We start from the raw sequence: 18,161 nt of genomic DNA on the forward strand, positions 1-18,161 counted from the left end.
AGACATAAATGTGAGAAAGTTCCTGTTTTTCCATTCTCACTGACAAAATCCATAAAAACAGACATAAATGTGAGAAAGTTCCTGTTTTTCCATTCTCACTGACAAAAACCATAAAACATCCATAACCATCCATGAAAAAAATCAAATAAATTGACCAACACACATAACCATCCAAGAAAACAACCATAAATGTGAAAAAATTCCTGGTTTTTCAAATGATAAAAATTCTGTTTTTTCATTCTCACTGACAAAAACCATAAACCACGTGGTACGTTCTGTGTCAATAGGGGCCATTCTCACTGACAAAAACCATAAAAACAGACATGAATTTCTGTTGACATCCATAAATGTGAGAAAGTTCCTCTTTTTTCATTCTCACTTACAAAAACCATAAAAGCAGACATTAATTGCTGTTGACATCCATGAAAAACATCAAATAAATTGACCAAAACACATAACCATCCATGAAAACAGACAGAAATGTGAGAAAATTCCTGTTTTTTCAAGTGAGAAAAATACTGTTTTTTCATTCTCACTGAGAAAACCATAAACCACGTGGTCATGTTCGGAGTATAAGATAGCCTTCTACTCTCGTCAGGTCAATGAGATGCCCAAGGTGTACTAATATGCCTTTTAGGGAGTTACCCAATAAAGGCAGAGGAAATGAGGGCTTGGGAAGGGGTTTGACTGCCGCTGCCTTAGTTATATTCTCCGCATAAACAGATAGAAAAGAATTCCAATCGTCAAAGTAGGAAGCCGTTATGGTTAACCAGAAGAAGTTTCATTCATTGTCAACATGCGTCACCTGAAACTGCCTTGGACACTTTTTGCTCGGTATCCCAGGCACGTTATATTGGGACGTCCTTGTCTGAGAACTAGCACCCTCTTAGAAACGAAAACCTGGAAGATAAAAGGAGAGCATCTGGCAGAGATATATGGGAGGGCTTCTGCAGACGTGTTGGACACATGACAGAGGCCGGCTGAAGACCACCGATGAAGCTGCGGTTGAATGATCAAAATTAGAAATCACCCCAAGGTCATTTGGTTCTGGCTACAACCGTCCATCAAGGCCATATTCAGGGCGAGGGGTAGGTGATTTGAACTCCCCAGAAATGTTTTTCCCACTCGTATAAACGTAATAAAGATGAATATAAACAAATTTTGAATCCGTTTAAAAAAATTGTAACTCCCCCCAATATAAATCTTTTCGTAAACCCCTCCACGAAAAAAAAACCTGGATACGGCCATGCTGTCTATCGTGTGGTTTCCACCAAAACTAAAAATGAAAGTTATAAAAACCAATTAGTATAAAATTGGAATAGAAATTTCTGAAACGCAATATAAGTAAAGAGCAATAGGGTTTCAAATTATTAATCTTTTTCGGCATGGAAGGAGTTGTTGTAGACACTTTAGAAGTGCTCATTCAGCTTAAAATTGAAAGTTTTAGTGTATTTGTAAGCGTCAAAGGGATTGATGTCGACTCGTTACCCTCCCAAGCCCTTTTTCGGTGCCCTTCTCCCAAAGGCATTTGATCAAAATTAGCCATTTTGTTCAAAATGGTCAAAACGTCATGAAGTTTCACCATAATATCCTCCTCTTTTTTTTGGTTATACCCAGGATATAGCCCTCCCCCCTTCTCAATCATAAGTACTACATGGAAACAATCAATAAATTGCATAATTTTTCTTTTTCGCCCCAAGATCTGTTGGGGGCGAGACACCACAGATATATGAATCTGAGTTTTCAGATTTATAGCCCCCTTTCCCCTCAATTACTTTCCAAAATCCCTTTCAACAAGCCGTGAAAGTTTCAACTTAATACCCTCGGCTCTTCTAAGGCTATTGCTGATACAAATTTTCAACAACCCGCCTGCAAATGATATGCTCTGATGTTGATCAACGACCCTTTTAAAATTACCTGAAAGCAGTCGCAATTAGAAGTGGCCAGAGTCGCAAGTAGTTACAGTCAAATTAATAAATAGTCGAAGCCGTTGCAGAAGTAGCAGCAGTAGGGGGCTTGAAAGTTTCAAGTTAAGCCTCTTAGCTATTCCTAAGGCATTACAGATACGCCTTTTTTTATAAGCCATATGTCCATAGTGTCCTTTGATTTAGTTACAAAATACCCCTCAACATTCACCAGTGGTTCACATTGACAACCCTTACTCTTTTGGAACACATAAGGGTTGAAATGTCCCCCCCCTTTCTCAGTGATAAATCCTGGTTAAACAATCGATAAGTTTCATAATTTTTAAATTGCCAAATAATTTGCCCCAAAATAACGGTATTCTTTATTGTCAATATTTTATCGATTATCCTTACGTTTTTTTCTCTAAATAATTATTTTTCAAATTTTATTCCTCTTTCCATATAACCAGGATGCACAGAGTGGTTTTTTATTTAGTTAGAAATACCCCACACCATCCACAGGAGTTTTACATTTAGACCCTTTCTCTTTTGTGACACAACCAGGTTAGAACATTTTTCCCTTTCATATTGACAAATCCTGTGTAAACAATCAAAAAATTGCATAATTTATAAATTGCCAAATAATTTACCCTAAATAATCGTATTCTTTCTTGTAAATGTTTTATCAATCGTCCTTACGTATTTTGAATTTATTCTTGTTTCCTTTTTAAATTACTAGTCTTTCCTCGATTTGACTAAAGGCTAATGCGGAGAGCGAAACAAAATTCTTCATATCTGCCCGCTTTTTACCTTTTTTGCGATTTTGTCTTTTACAATCAGGTGACAGCTTGAAACCCTGCTATTCAATTTTTGCATATTCAAGATAAAGACCACTTTCTTAACCCGTTTGTAACCGCCCCTTTTTTGTTCAGGAAGATCTCTTCTGCATAGCTAATTTTCGGTAATCATACCGTTCGGCCTTAGTGTACTTGATAAAACTGAGTCATGCCAAATGAATTTCCTGTTATAACTGAAGTTATGTTGTAATCAGGGACTAACAAACTAATGTTTGGGGAGGGGGTCAGGGGATGACAATGAAACTTGGACTCTCTCATTGGTATTTTTCACTCCTCTTTCCTGGAGTTAGTGGAACTTTTGACCTTCTGGGTGGGGGGACTAGCACCCTAAGTCTCACACCTTGGACCCCCCACCCCTGTTTCTGACAGAGGCAACATTTTACAGCATATAAAAAAGCAACGTTCAGTAATAAAAATTTGCTAATTAAAAAAAAAAACCAGAAATTTGAGGAAATTTAGAATGTCGGGGTCAGCCCCAAGGTCCCCATTGCGTATGTCCCTGTAAATAAAGCAGTTTTCCTTTTAATGTTATCATTTGAGCTGGTACATTTTTCTTTTTAGTTTGATGCTTTGTCAATTCCTCTCATAAGTCAAGTCCTAGTGGTAGTACCCAGGGTCATCGTTGGGGGGATATTTGCCCCCCCCCAACAATTTGGACAAAAAATACTATATACCCCATGCCCATACATATCTGGATATGGAACCCTCTTGCCCTTCCCCCCAATAAAAATGCTGGAGATTCGCCCCTAGTAGTACCTTATTTTAATATTCGATTATTATCTTCCTAGATTTTTTTTTTATTTTTTTACATGTGTAAGGTAAGGCAACGTTTGTAACCTTTGTTATAAAAGTATATGGATTTTAAAGACATTTTAAATGTTAAACCTATACAGACAGCTGCTTTTTTAGAATCCACATTCAGTTAACTGATTATCTTCAGTACTGCATTACATATTTATATTGTCTTCTGTACCTATACAATTTTCTTTTTTTGTAGCTTTAGCTCTAAGGGGTCTGAAAAATATGTTACGAGAATTTTTTGAGTTCCATTATGGCATAAAAAGTTTGCATACAATTGCGCTACTTAAAATTGGATTAAGAGTTCAAGTAATTGGATAGGTTTTACTCTATCTGAAATAAGCCAAAAGTATGCCTCCACTGAGGATTGAACTCAGGATCCCTGGTTTACAAGACCAGTGCTCTGCCACTGAGCTATAGAGGCTCATATTTGCTTAAAAGTTAAATAAATATTAATAAAGTTTTGCCTTGTAAAAGCAAATGACGCATACTATTGGGAGAACCAATTAATTAATTTTCCCCTCTTGCTCTCGTGTTCAATCACTCTTCGTCAGAAAGTAACACTATGAAATTCTGAAAACAACTTGATATTACAGCACAATTGGGGCTATCAATAAGGAATTATTCTAAAAATAATTCTTACTTTATAATATGAATTTTTTTTTAGTTAATACATTTTGAGGGTGTTTCCTTAATACCTTACCCCCAACCTCCGGTTAATATATACCAAATCATATTATTGAGTTAGGACTAAAGTGAATACACCATTCAATGCCTTTTTTTATGCTGATTACGAATATAATAAGTATTTCTATCGGAAATGAATTTCAGCCCCCCCTATATTTGCCAATTCAGGGGTAGGTTAGGTTAGGTGTAGCCTATATAGGGGGGGGGGCTGAAATTCCGATAGAAATGCTTATTATATTCGTAATCAGCATAAAAAAAGGCATCGAATGGTGTATTCACTTTATTTGAAACTCAATAATATGATTTGGAATATATTGACCCAACCCCCCTGATTTGCAAATATATAGCGTCACTTTTGTTTAAACTTCTTACCTGTAAATTGAATCAACGCTGATGAAATTAATAAACGGAAAAACGCTGGGGATTTACATTATTTGGGCTATATATTTTCACATCAGGGGAGGGGGGATGAAGTATAATAGAAGCAACCTCAAAATTTAGTAACTATAATTGGTACTTATCTCTTACAGCCACCACACTCAAGTTCTTAGTCTATGTAGAACCGGTTTCTTTCTGTATGTACTCGGTGATACTAGGCTTAGCATGAGAGAGATAAACTGCAATGTAGGTATATTTTAATTAAATATTTTGGTTAGGTTAGAAACCATTTAATATAATGCGTTCTGGGGAACCTGCTGTCCATAATTCTTTGTCGTAGTTTCAATAATTTTGGTACAAAAGTTTTTTCTTTTGGTCATATTTAAGTATTTGTCGGTTATTCGAAGCACATTCAAGAATTGCGCTTAGGTTACATCTCGGAAAAGCGGTTTCATAGTTACAGAAACAAGCGACGGATGATACGATGCATTGAACTTAGACATAATGCATAGGACACAGTATAAAGATATAGCAGTAAGTTTACCGCAGATAATTTCTGGCTCTTTATTTGAGGTGCGAACAAACAGGTCCTCCCACTTATTCTTGCATTAGCGCGTACAAACAGCTCCTCTCATTTGATCTGCCATTAGCGGTCCAATTACCCTGGAACACGTATTTTTGCAGAAACTTTCTCAAAATGCCTTTGAGAACAACTCAAGACTTCGAAACCTACTTTTAATTCCTAAAAACATCTAATAATAACATTGCACTACTAATTATCGATTTTCATATATGTATTGGAATAAATTAATTTAAAATTAGTTTCTTCAAAATTTATTGTTCCAACTTTGAAGTCAAGGTTCGCATTCAAGAGAAATCTGACTTGTCTACCCGTGAAAAGATCTAATTTCGCTTATGTTTCTACGTTCTCTGGAGCACTCGCACCTCGGTTTAAGTTTTTATAATGGGTGAGATAGGGAAAGATCATACTGCCTATAATTTATATACTGTGGGATAGGACTTGTACAAGTTGGGCTATATATTTACGCATTAGGGGGGAGGGTGGAGGTTAGGTTACGTTGGGTTTCAATAATTTCGTTTCTAAAGTATTATTTTATCATCTGGTTTTGTTATATTTCATTAGAATTAATCAGAGCTTTTAAGTCAAATGCAAAAATTCATAGATATAACATTAAGACTGGTAGCACAACATACATGTAAACAAAATCAATAAATTCGAATTTGTTATTACTATTCGGATGTTAAAATTCTCCTCCTAATATTCTATTTTATCTTCCCAGATATCATCCGATGTCTAAGTCGCACGATTCGAGAGATGACGGTCAGCTATCAATACGAAGTAGCCTCGTCCACATCTGGAGGATTCACTCGACTTCTCCTCAAGTGGAAAGGATCACTCTATAAGTTAATATATAGGGAGATGATTGCATTTCTTCTTCTATTTATTACCGTAAGCCTTATTTATAGAATGGCCCTGAAAGAAAGCCAACAAAGGTAAGCAGTGAATGTGCTGCAATAATAAAGTTAATGATTTGATTAGAAAACTAGGGTCTTAGTAAAACCCATTGAGTGGCTATCTAAAGAGTTGTTTCGACTTCTATTACCTTTGGTATCCACTGACGGATCTATTATTATCTTTTCTTGTCTTGCTATCTTTAAAATATATTAATAATAACCCAACCCAAAGGGGCCCCAAGTTTCAAAAACACGTACACGAAGTGGCGCTTGCCAAGCTTGGTGGAAGTATGCCAAGCGTGACAGTGGCAGATCCAGGGGGGCGAGGGGGGCTCCCCCTAGCGTAGTCTAAAGTAGTGTAATTTATTCAATTAACTCAAGTTTAGGTTAATTAAACTTGCTCGAAACGCAAGTTTATCAGATCAGCCTATTTTGCGCCCCCCTAATTTTTTTTTTAGATCAACCTATTTTGTGCCCCCCCCCCCAAAAAAAAATCCTGGATCTACCCCTGAAGCGTGGCAGAAACTGTGCAAAGCTTGACGGAACTGTGCGTCACACGTAGCTTTATGAGATGTAAGCCAAGGGGTGGAAAGTGCGCCACAGCCCTAAGCCTGACACAGCCCTAAACTTTAAGGATCAAAATATACCGGTAAATTTTACAGAACCAAGATTTCATAGATACGTGTGAATTTTGTTGGACTGAATATTTAATGATTTGCATGCAAAAACTGGCAAAATGCTCGGACTGCATCGAATAGAAGTTTGCTTCTTTTTCATGCGAATATTCAATTGCGAACCTTGAAAATATGCAAACTTCATATCTGAAGTCTAAAATCAGTCCGAATATTTCATTCTTAGGATATGAGAATGATCTAGCTTATATCAAAATTTTTTTGACATACTAACTCAATTTCGGATTCATTAGACAAATTATTAGATTTACGCGACACACAGCTAATACATTTAATACCGTGCTAAGCGAAGCGTAATAACTAAGTGTTCAAGACCAGGCTTTTACGGTCAAAGTTACCACCACGGTCAGTTCCTAAAGTGCTACAATTGCCCAAATTTCCGTGCTACATAGCGATTTCCGGTGCTATAGTAAAAAAGTTGACAGTAATAGTGCTAAAATAGTGCTTTCGTGCTAGAAGGGGCAACCTTGATTACGGTATCTGGATTTGATTAAGTCACTAGACTGTTTCAAGGATGTGTAAGAATTGAATCCTCACCTTTAGTCATCCAACAGATTTTCATAAATATCCAAGTTCTTTTTTTTATCTACTTTTTTTATACCATCCGTTTTATCATAACCATGTGACGTATATGTTTTAGGTAGTTTAAAGTACACTGTTACACGGGTCATTTACTTTAAAGTAAATGACCCGTTTGTAAAGGGCAACATTTAAGAAAGAAGAAAATCATGGAAACAAGAAAAACTGGTGCTTGTATGATATAGCCCCAACCTAATATTCTTCATCTAAGTAGTACCTGTTTTTCTAACGCTCAATCATAATGAAATGTACCTAAGTATGATAAAAAAAATGTATACTTTAGAAACAAATTTGGGCTATATATTTGCATATTAGGGGGTGAGGGGGTAGAGTGTAGTGGGTCTGCATGCTTAATATATTAGATACAATTATTCTGCATATTATGAAGAAAGAATTATTTCCTAACTTCACACTTCCAAATACTTTACACCCCCCCCCTAATGTGCAAATATATAGCCCAAATTATATATCTCCCATCTATTCTGTCACTTCTTTTTGTCTTGTCTCACGCTAAGCTGAAAGAAACTAAAAAAAAACGATTCTACAATGTGTCAATGGACGAAAAACTTGAGTGGTCGGGGCTATGTAACACAAGTACTGAAATACTTTGCAACAAAAGAAAAAATAGAAGATCATCCAGAGCCGTTGAAGGCGCGTAGGGTGTCAAATAGACTTTTCAGGCACTGGGTCTTTTTTCTGGGTCAGATAGAAAGCCTGTTTGCCTAGCCTTGCATCAGCTAGCTTCAAACCCATAGCTCCGTATTGTCAATTAGAGCGTCAATCCACTGGGCTATACTAACGCATATACTGGTTATACTGGGCTATACAATCCGCAGTACTAACATAATAAAGGGTATGCTTAGTAGCTTGCTGATGAATGCTAAGCTCAGAAGTGTATCTGAGAGGATACTAGGGACCCCTTCCCCGGATGATTCTGTTCCCTGTGTACCAATTGGCAAGTTATTTTTCTACTGTCCTACGTTTTAATATAGCAATATAAGACAGGAAGCTTAAATATACTTTTCTTGGATCAATTTTGAAAATTGTTTTTCACTGCTTGACCAAATCCTGTGTTTCTTACTGTCCAATAGTAACAATGTCAACTTTTCCATATCTTTTAAAACTGCTTTATAAGGTTTTCAATAACGCTAGAAACCTCATTCAGGAAAAGAATCGTTCAGGCATTATCCCCATACTTGATCTTAAATCTATTTTTTCTTGTACATGTTTTACTTTTTCTCAGCTTCATTGTGACCTTCCCCTGCACCTAAGTGTACCACCGTCTTTTACCTAGGATCCAAATAATTTTATATTTCCTTCGCAATATAAAAAATCATATTCGAATTCCTTTTACTCTTTGTGTAAGGTCAGATTTCAATCCTTGAATCATATTGTACGGAATAAGTTGCCTGAATCAGCTGGAAGGTGCCACTGAGATGTAAAATATATGATAATATATTCAGGATATATATCCTGAAAAATCCACTCTTTCAGGATGTTCAAAGATTGTTATTTTTTTTCTGGATTCTTAGAAGCTATTTTAATCTACTTATTTATTTATTACTATATTTTTATCTTATTGGAGTCTATTTAACCTACCTAATTTATTTAGTCTATCCAATCTATTTAGTTTTCTCTTTGTGTAAATCTATTTACTAAATATACAAATATATCTATCCAATCTATTTACTCTTTGTGTAAGGTCAGATTTCAATCCTTGAATCATATTGTACGGAATAAGTTAGTATATACCTTCTATTGAATTCAGCCACTTTACGTTCCTTCCGGTTTTTCTGGTAGGTAAACAGGTCATTACACTCGGTCATTACACTCTTTGTCAAGAGGATTTGCGTAATTTGCAAAGTTCAGTGTCTTTTTTTAGTGGTAAACCAAAAAACCGATATCCCTTTTTACTCGCCAATTATTTTTTGTATATATTCAGGTTTCATATTTGATTCTCCATCAGTTTTGAATAGTTTATATTCGAGATAGCATTACAGGCATTATTTGTAAAAAGCATTTACATAGAAAAAATGGATAATTCTAAGCAATTTCTGGTGAGTAAAAATATTCTCATTATTATATTAAAAAGAATCGATCGGTAATTTGGGGCTAGAATAAAATGTTTATTTTTTTTTTAATGTATTAATTGTTACAAAAGCTTCCTTTTTTTGAGTTTCGGTTTTTTCCTTACTTATAGCTCGTTATCGTATACTGCTGGAAAATGTATTTCAGTGATATTTTAGATCATAGTAGGCTAATGATGCTTTTAGTCTTTAGAAGAAGAATCAAAACAATTTAGAATCTATGCTGCTTACGGGGATTGACTGAGCCATGTTAATTAACTTTTCCACTTCCTAAATTTCTATTTATGTCTATATTTGATTGAAATCTGATAGTTTAAAGAGAAAAAAGGCTGTTATACCAAAGAGTTTTAATAATTTCCGACTAAATTGACTTTGTTTTTGATAAGAATCGCACAATGAAAGTATCGTTTGACGTGGGCATTTTGTATTAGCCAATCAAAGATTGTTCAATATACGATAACTTGATTTGTGGTTGGGATTTGAATAAAAGAAATGGTTATGTTATTTTCTTGCATGTATATGAATTCAAACGTTATTTGATTGCCTGAATAGTAATTCCCGTGTTATTTGCTTGCATGTATAGTAAGTCCCTTGTTATTTGCTTGCATGTATAGGAATTCCCACGTTATTGGGCTTGAGATAATATTATTTCCCATGTTATGTGAGTTATATTAGTTTTAGGACAATTGTATGGGCGGGCGTGGCAAGGTATTACATGTGTATGTTACTGCGTGTATATGACGTCTGATGTTATTTGAGTGCAGGTCTAGAAATAACATTTTCAGTAGAGTTCATAAATAGTTCTTACCATGTTCTTGGAGTTAGTGTAGTTGTATTCACATGTTATTTGATTTCTGAGATATTTAGTCACATGCTATTTGGGTTCGTGTCTTGCAATTTACTTTTTATTTGATTACATATCTATTAATTCTCGTGATATTTGAAAGCGCGTATAGGAATCCACATCATATTTTATTGCAGGTATATGAATTCCTATGTTAGGTGATTTCGTGTATTGAAAGTCATATGTTATTTGCTTGCGTTTATAGGAATTCCCTTGTCATTTGCTTGCATGTATAGGAATTCCCAAGTTATTTGCTTGCGTGTATAGGAATTCCCATGCTATTGGCTTGCGTGTAGTCCCATGCTTCTAAGACGTCCCATGCTTCTAAGACGTATATCAAAAAGCTCATATTTTTCGGAAATAGCATTTCAGGTACGACGTCTGGGACGTATTAGAAGATTTAAAAAGAAGAAATACTCTTAGACTTGGAATCGCACTTGAATGGCGCGATTCCAAGGCTTGGCGAAATTCCAAGGCGAATCGCACCTGGCTTCAGTTTGATACATTATAAATGAAATAATATTCGTCGTGAAATAATACTCATTTTTAAACGTTTCGGTTGCCTGACCTAAAAAAAATATTTCTTATCCCCGTATTTTTACGTGGTGATTAGACATATTTTTGTATGTTTGTATTCAAATCTATATAGTCACTGAGCCTTCTTTTATATCACTTCTTTTATATTTTAGATCCCTTCTTCACTATTTTTAGATCACTTTTATATTTTAGATCACTTTTATTTTTATATTTTAGATCACTTCTTCACTCTTTTATATTTCTAGATCACTTCTTTTATATTTTAGCCTAGCTAAACCCTTCTAACTCTGTTCCCTAATTCCCTGCAATGGTAATCAAAATAACCTTTATTGTTTGATTGTTCAGTCCCCTTTCTTCATATTAATAACTGAGATATTATCAGGCATATATAGTTGGGGGGAAGTGACTAATTAGTTAAAAGATGCCAAAAAAATCCAGTATGGTATAATACACGTATCTAGCGTTATATATATATATATATATATATATATATATATATATATATATATATATATATATATATATATATATATATATATATATATATATATATATATATATATATATATATATATATATATATATATATATATATATATATATATATATATATATATATATATATATATATATATATATATATATATATATATATATATATATATATATATATATATATATATATATATATATATATATATATATATATATATATATATATATATATATATATATATATATATATATATATATATATATATATATATATATATATATATATATATATATATATATATATATATATATATATATATATATATATATATATATATATATATATATATATATATATATATATATATATATATATATATATATATATATATATATATATATATATATATATATATACATAACAGTTCTATATTAGAAACTAATATATTTGAAACAATTATATATTTGTAGCAATTATATATAAGAAACAAAATATATATTAAACAATTGGTTTACTTTCATCACCTACCATGTTGATTTTTATGGTGATTTACTCTTTGTATCAATGTTATGACCAAGGCTGTATCCAGGGAGGGTGGGGGGGGGTTGAACCCCCCTACGAAATGCTTGTCCAACTCGTAAAAATGTAACCAAACGAATATAAATAAACTTTTGGTGTGTTTTTTTAGTTTTTTGTAACCTCCCCCCCCCCCAAAAAAAAAAAAAATTCTTTGGTAAAACACCTCCCGAAAAAAAAAATCCTGGATACGGCCCTGGTTATGACAGATAGATATCATTCTCAATAAAATACAAATCACACTCAGGCTGTTTAGAGAGTATGGGGGGCGGGTGAGTGGCACTACTCTTGTCTGTAAACCTTGATTAGCTTTGCGATATTGTTTTTTGTTGTGATGTTATTGATGTTTCGACGAATAAAAAACACAGCACTCAAAGTCGTTTTAAGTGAAGCACAAATAATGCTATGTCCTTTAAAAGGCTTACTCCCGTTTGTAGTAATTTATGTTCGTTTTAAGTTTGACTAGATTATCCATTTTAATTTCAGTTCGTTCAGAAATTACTAGGAACAGGAATTTTGCTACTGCCCCCTCCCCCTCCACCCTATACCGTTAACCTTCTAAAGTCTGTTGTTTCTGTTGTGCTTAACTGAGAAACAAACATATATTCATCTTTTTTTAATAATTATAACATTTAAAAACAAACAATTAGCCTCCTGTTAAATTTCCTTATCTAAATTTTTGCACGGAACCTTCCGGCTTTCTATGATTGCAGTTGTATAGATATACGCAAGTAAACCTTACTATTTTCTTTCTATTAGGATTCGTAACGCTTCAGCTGCATTTGGATCTTTCGTCGAAATTAGTTCCATTTTTTCAAACCATGGGACGACGGTTTAGCTGTATTTGGCTCTTTAATAACACTTTTGGCTCCATTGTTGCCATATTCGAGTGAAATGACCCTCCTCCTTGGCAAGGCTCTTTCATTCACTGCTGCGAATACACTGATATATAGAAGAACGTTTTTCATGATGATTTTGCTGTGTCCACTTTTTTAATGTTGTGAAAAAACAAGAACTTTTCAATATATATTTTACAATATTTCATTGAAGTGATGTTATAAAATGTTCCACATTCCCCCTGTGAACCATTACAGTCGTTGCCTTTTCTGTTGGCTTTAGGCTGTTGGTCTCTTCTGAATGTCACCATATGCTTTGGTTGTTTTACTGCTGTTGTTGTTACTGCTGTCGATGTCAGTCTTAGAGTTTTGGGTTTTAATGAATCATTGGTTGTATTTTCGTTGCAGACCTTTCCCTTTATTTCTAACTTTTTGAATGGAGTAGGTGATTTTTGAAGGGGTCTTACCGTTTGTGTGTATGTTGAATCTTTCACTATTTTCCGGGCTGTCATCTTACTGGGTAATTCTTGTGAGGAACCCTTAGCTGTTTGTTGCACTGTAATCACCCTCTGAGGAATTCTCGACCCACTCTTTGGCACAGTTCTGTGGTTTGATGTATCACTTACCACTGAGAGCCTCTTGCTACGACGATTGTTATCAAGAACACTATGATAGCTTAAATTCATTTTAAATTGACTTTTTTCTGCCTTCCCATAATCCTGAACGGAAGCCTCTCCAAAGAGAGGCAAAAAATCCCATCCCCATTCTAGAACCTGTAAAGAGTAAAACAAAAAGATTTTTAGATAGCTTTATACCGACCTTCACTCAAATTCTCAACACCTCCAGTATCTCTTAATGAATTCTTTTATTTTGCTCTTTTGACACTCTTGTTATTTTTTTTATGACTTATTTTATTATATGCCATTTTATGACTAAATTTTTACCTTTAATGTATGACCTGTTTGATATGACATTATTTTAGCTACTTTAATATTTTCTTAATTGTTTAATTTCTATTTGTCTGTTTATATTTCGTGATGTTTTGGGGTCCCTGATCCTAATTTCTTTGAAGTGCTTAAGATGGTTGTTGTTTACTTCATTTTTTTTGTATAACACGAACTTATATTCGGCGATTTATCGCTTGTGAAAAGTTTTAAGAATAAAGCCTTATTCTATTCTATTTTTCTATAAATATTTATATACCACACACATAAATATTCAAGGTAATTGAAGTTCCTCAGATGCAATAAAGCTGCTTCACCTAGCTTCACCTAATGGCCTAAATTTTTTGTTATGCTGTATTTTTGGCTTCAGACTAATATGCAAGTATTCAAGAAGAGTGCAAATAATTTTATATCCGTTACATTTGTTCTTCACATTTGTTCTAACACTTGAGATACAAAACTATCTGTGCAGCAGGAATTTTATTGGAGTAACGTCAAATTCGTAACATTAAGAAAAATTAGACAAAATCCAAGCGTACAAAATGATGAATGACGTCATAATCGTAGGTTACAACCATCAATGACTAAAGCAAAACTCTACGATGACGTGAGTTGCAATGATGTCAATATAAAGGGTAAAAGTAAAATTTTTCTTTACAATAAAAGTTTGTAATTCGTGAAGACACTTGCCAACATAATAAAACCCGAATGGAAAAAACGGAAGAACAATTGAAAGAAACCCGAATAATGCCAAACGGAAGAAAACTCACGAAAAGTTTCAAGAACAATTTATTATAAAGAAAACACTCTAGCCCATAGGACCGGAAATATTAAAATAAAATGAAAATTTCAGCAACTAAGTGAAGCAATAAATAAATTGATGGAAATATCATGAAAGATATAATTTCCCTTTGGCGGAAAGGAAATTTCTAATTGGTCATATAGAGGGCTATAGCCCTCTATAATGGGCTATAGCCTCTACAGTAGGTAGTATTTTCCTTTTGGTGGATAGAATAAATGTATGAGCAATTTCGCTTAGAATTATAGAAGTGCAGGATGAACAAAAACTCAAGTCACCTTTTTAAAACAGCAAGTTTGCTGTTTCCTACCATTTCTTTTGTCAAAAGTAAAACAGATTATTGCAAAAGCAAAATGTCAAATTTTCTATGGCACTTAAGGTATATGTTTCCTCCGAAACAGGCAATTTTAGGGCAATCCTCCAGGTGTAAATTGCAGTAAAAGAGCAAGATACTTATATCAGTTGATTTGCTAGTCTCAGATCCATCCATTTCCCCAGCCATATTTTCTATATTATCTAGACGTTTTTTTAGAGAATGGTTTAAACTTGCTTAAAAATAGGACAATTATCCTTTTTTAAATAAATTTAAACCAAATTTTTAACGTATTTTTAATCTAAACTTATTGTCCACTAGGTTCAAAAATTTAATTTGGTAGCTCGATAGGACTGATACTCAGTCAGCTATTGAGTGATTGCAAAATTTTAACATAAGATAAAATTTATTCATCATGAAATACACGTACAATATTACACTTTACTATTCCCCCAAAGGTTCTTTGGCCTGTAAAGAAGGAGGAAGACAAAGCAGTCACTAACTCAGAGAAAAAATAATCACACTCACAGAGAGAAAAACAAAAAGAAAAAAAAATACTAAATAAATACAAATTAACATTGCGTGATTTAATAGACTAAAGCGTCTCACATCTTTACCATTATACAGAAGGCTATGTTTGTCCTTTTTCTGTGTTTTTACAAGTGTCCTTAACTGTTTTCTTGTTTCACTTGAATCGTTGTCAATTTGTAAAGGGATATTTTCACCGTGTATTTTGGTTGCTTTCATCGATGTGGTATCGTTCCATCTCGGTCGCTTTTCAGGGGGAGAGTAATTGCATGAATCCACTTCCTCCTTAAAAAAAAAAAAAAAAAAAAGAAGAAAAAATTTGTAAGGAAAAAAAAACCCCACTTTTAAAGATAAATTTTCCCTCTAAATTTGATTATGATGTTTGTAGCGCTATATTTTTTAGTGAATTAGAAATATAAAAAAAATTTTTCAACTGAAAGTAAGGAGAAACACTAAAAATTAAAATGAACCAAAATTATTACATATATTAGAGGGGTTCCCTCCTCCTCAACACCTCGCCTTTCACGCTAAGTTCAAATTTTGTTCCAATTCTTTAAAAATGACCCCTGAATCAAAAAGGTCGCTTAATTAGAATAAATAGCTCTTTTGAAAGCAATAAACAAACTTTAGCCTAAAGAGTGAGGTATTGACGAAGGGGGCGAACCCCCTCATATAGGTATTTTTTTCAAAAATAGGGGGCAATTGCTCCTTATATCTCAATTGTCACCACTACTATCCTAAGCTCCTGCTGAAGATAGCTTCGAATATTGAACTTTGTATTATTTAAAATTATAAATTACAAAAACAGGCATTTTTTAAAAAATAGGGGGCACTTGCTCCTTATATCTCAATTGTCACCACTACTATCCTAAGCTCCTGCTGGAGCTAGCTTCGAATATTGAACTTTGTATTTTTTAAAAGTATAAATGCCACAAAACGGTATTTTTTCAAAAATAGGGGGCAATTGCTCCTTATATCTCAATTGTCACCACTACTATCCTAAGCTCCTGCTGTAGGTAGCTTAGAAGATTGAATTTTTTAAATGTATAAATGCCACAAAAAGGTATTTTTTCAAGAATAGGGGGCAATTGCTGCTTATATCTCAATTTTCACCACAACTATCCTAAGCTCCTGATGGAGCTAGCTTCGAATATTGAACTTTGTATTTTTTAAAAGTATATATGCAACATTTAGGTATTTTTTCATAATTATTGGGCTAGTGTTAATTAGTTCTCAAGTGTTATCAATACTAAACGTCTATACGGCTGGAGCGATTTTCTAATATTGAAATTTTTTTTTTTAAAAATCACACGACAGGGTATTTTTTTCAAAATTAGGGGGCAATTGCTCCTTATATCTCAATTGTTCCCGCTACTATCCTAAGCTCCTGCTGGAGATAGCTTGAAATATTGATCTTTTTATTTTTTAAAAGTATATATGACAAATAAAATTATTTTTTAACACAAAGGGGGCAATTTCTCCTTATATCTCAATTGTCTCCAATACTATCATAAGCTCCTGCTGGAGCTAGCTTCGAATATTGAACTTTGTATTTTTTAAAAGTATAAATGCCTCACAACTTTATGTTTTAAAAACTATGGGGCTAGAGCTAATTAGCTCACTAGGTTCATCTATTCGCACTTAAACTAATGCTAGAGCTCGCATCTTGTATTGAACATTGTATTTTTTAAAAAGAGGAATAGAAACAAAAAGGTATTTTTTCAAAACTAGGGGGCCCTCGATCATTCGCTCCAAATTTTCCCAAAAAATATCCTAAGCTCCTGCTGATGCTAGCTTCGAATATTGAACTTTTTAAAAGTAAAATACCACTTTTACCAATATCCATAAAACTCTATTCTGTATATGAAAGGGGCTGTCCCCTCCTCAACACCTCGCTTTTTACGCAAAAGTTTGACTTTCTCACGACTCTTTTTTTTAAACAATAAAAAACTTTAGCGTAAAGAGCGAGGCGTTGAGGAGGGGACAGCCCCTTTCATATACGAAATAATTTCTGTTCGGTTTAAGTTTTACCGTCGTTCCTTGCTTTAATTTAAAAAAACTTGTTTTTTTTTATTTAATATAATTAATAAGTGAAATAAAAAGTATTTTTTTAATTGATTGTATAAATTATAAAAATAACATAGATACGAGCAATATCTTTCGAATGAGCCATTAAACGTCAATCTAAAAGTGCTGGTAGTCCACTAGCCCCCAGCTTTTCCACTTGAGACATTGCACCAAAAGTGCCGTTTTTAGTGCCGTTTTGAAGTTGCTGATGGTTGAATTTATAGGAAGAACGTAGATATGAGTAATATCTTTTATACGAGCTAATAAAAATCTCTATAGATACCTGCAATAGCAATACGCCCAAAAATAATACGTCCGATACCGATACACTGTGCAGCCCTTTCCCCAGGGGACTTGGAGGGTCATAATATCACCAACACCAAATATATTTGACTCTAGCAATGTCTCTTGTAAGCGTCAAATCTATTAAGTATCTGATGTAAGCACCCCATTCTTTAATTAGCCGTGAGGAATTCTTAACCATCGCAATACCTTTACGCTAATACCTCTTCGCAAAAAATTCGCAAATCTCGTAAACTAAAGAAGTAATTACATCACTGTTGCTAGCTCCATCATTAATCTCCAATAATGTAAATGCACCACTCATTTTTTTCCTCTACTACTATCCTTGCAAATAAAAACTATTCTCTTTGAATTCAATTCTCTTACTAATATGAATTGTAAAGAAAACTAACGGTTGAGGAATCTAATTTGAAACTTGAATATATACAAAAAATAATTGGCATCTAAAAAAGATACACCG

The 18,161-nt window shown here is 33.7% G+C and overlaps 1 protein-coding gene and 1 non-coding gene across 4 annotated transcripts in view; one reads left to right on the forward strand and one right to left on the reverse strand.

Annotated features, from left to right (window-relative positions):
- The window catches only part of LOC148956109 (bestrophin-4-like), a 265,036-nt gene that overhangs the window by 111,102 nt on the left and 135,773 nt on the right, over nucleotides 1–18,161 (forward strand). For all 3 annotated transcript variants that reach the window (XM_089094424.1, XM_089094333.1, XM_089094498.1), the window contains exon 2: nucleotides 5,926–6,139. In XM_089094424.1, coding sequence (XP_088950550.1) covers nucleotides 5,926–6,139 — 214 coding nt within the window. The remainder of the gene's footprint in view (nucleotides 1–5,925; nucleotides 6,140–18,161) is intronic.
- TRNAT-UGU (transfer RNA threonine (anticodon UGU)) lies at nucleotides 3,912–3,983 on the reverse strand. Its single transcript has one exon. It is a non-coding gene; the product is annotated as a tRNA-Thr (tRNA).

The sequence above is a fragment of the Artemia sp. Qi Xiang Cuo genome, chromosome 1, assembly GCF_049724085.1.
Source record: "Artemia sp. Qi Xiang Cuo chromosome 1, ASM4972408v1, whole genome shotgun sequence".
NCBI lineage: Eukaryota > Metazoa > Arthropoda > Branchiopoda > Anostraca > Artemiidae > Artemia > Artemia sp. Qi Xiang Cuo.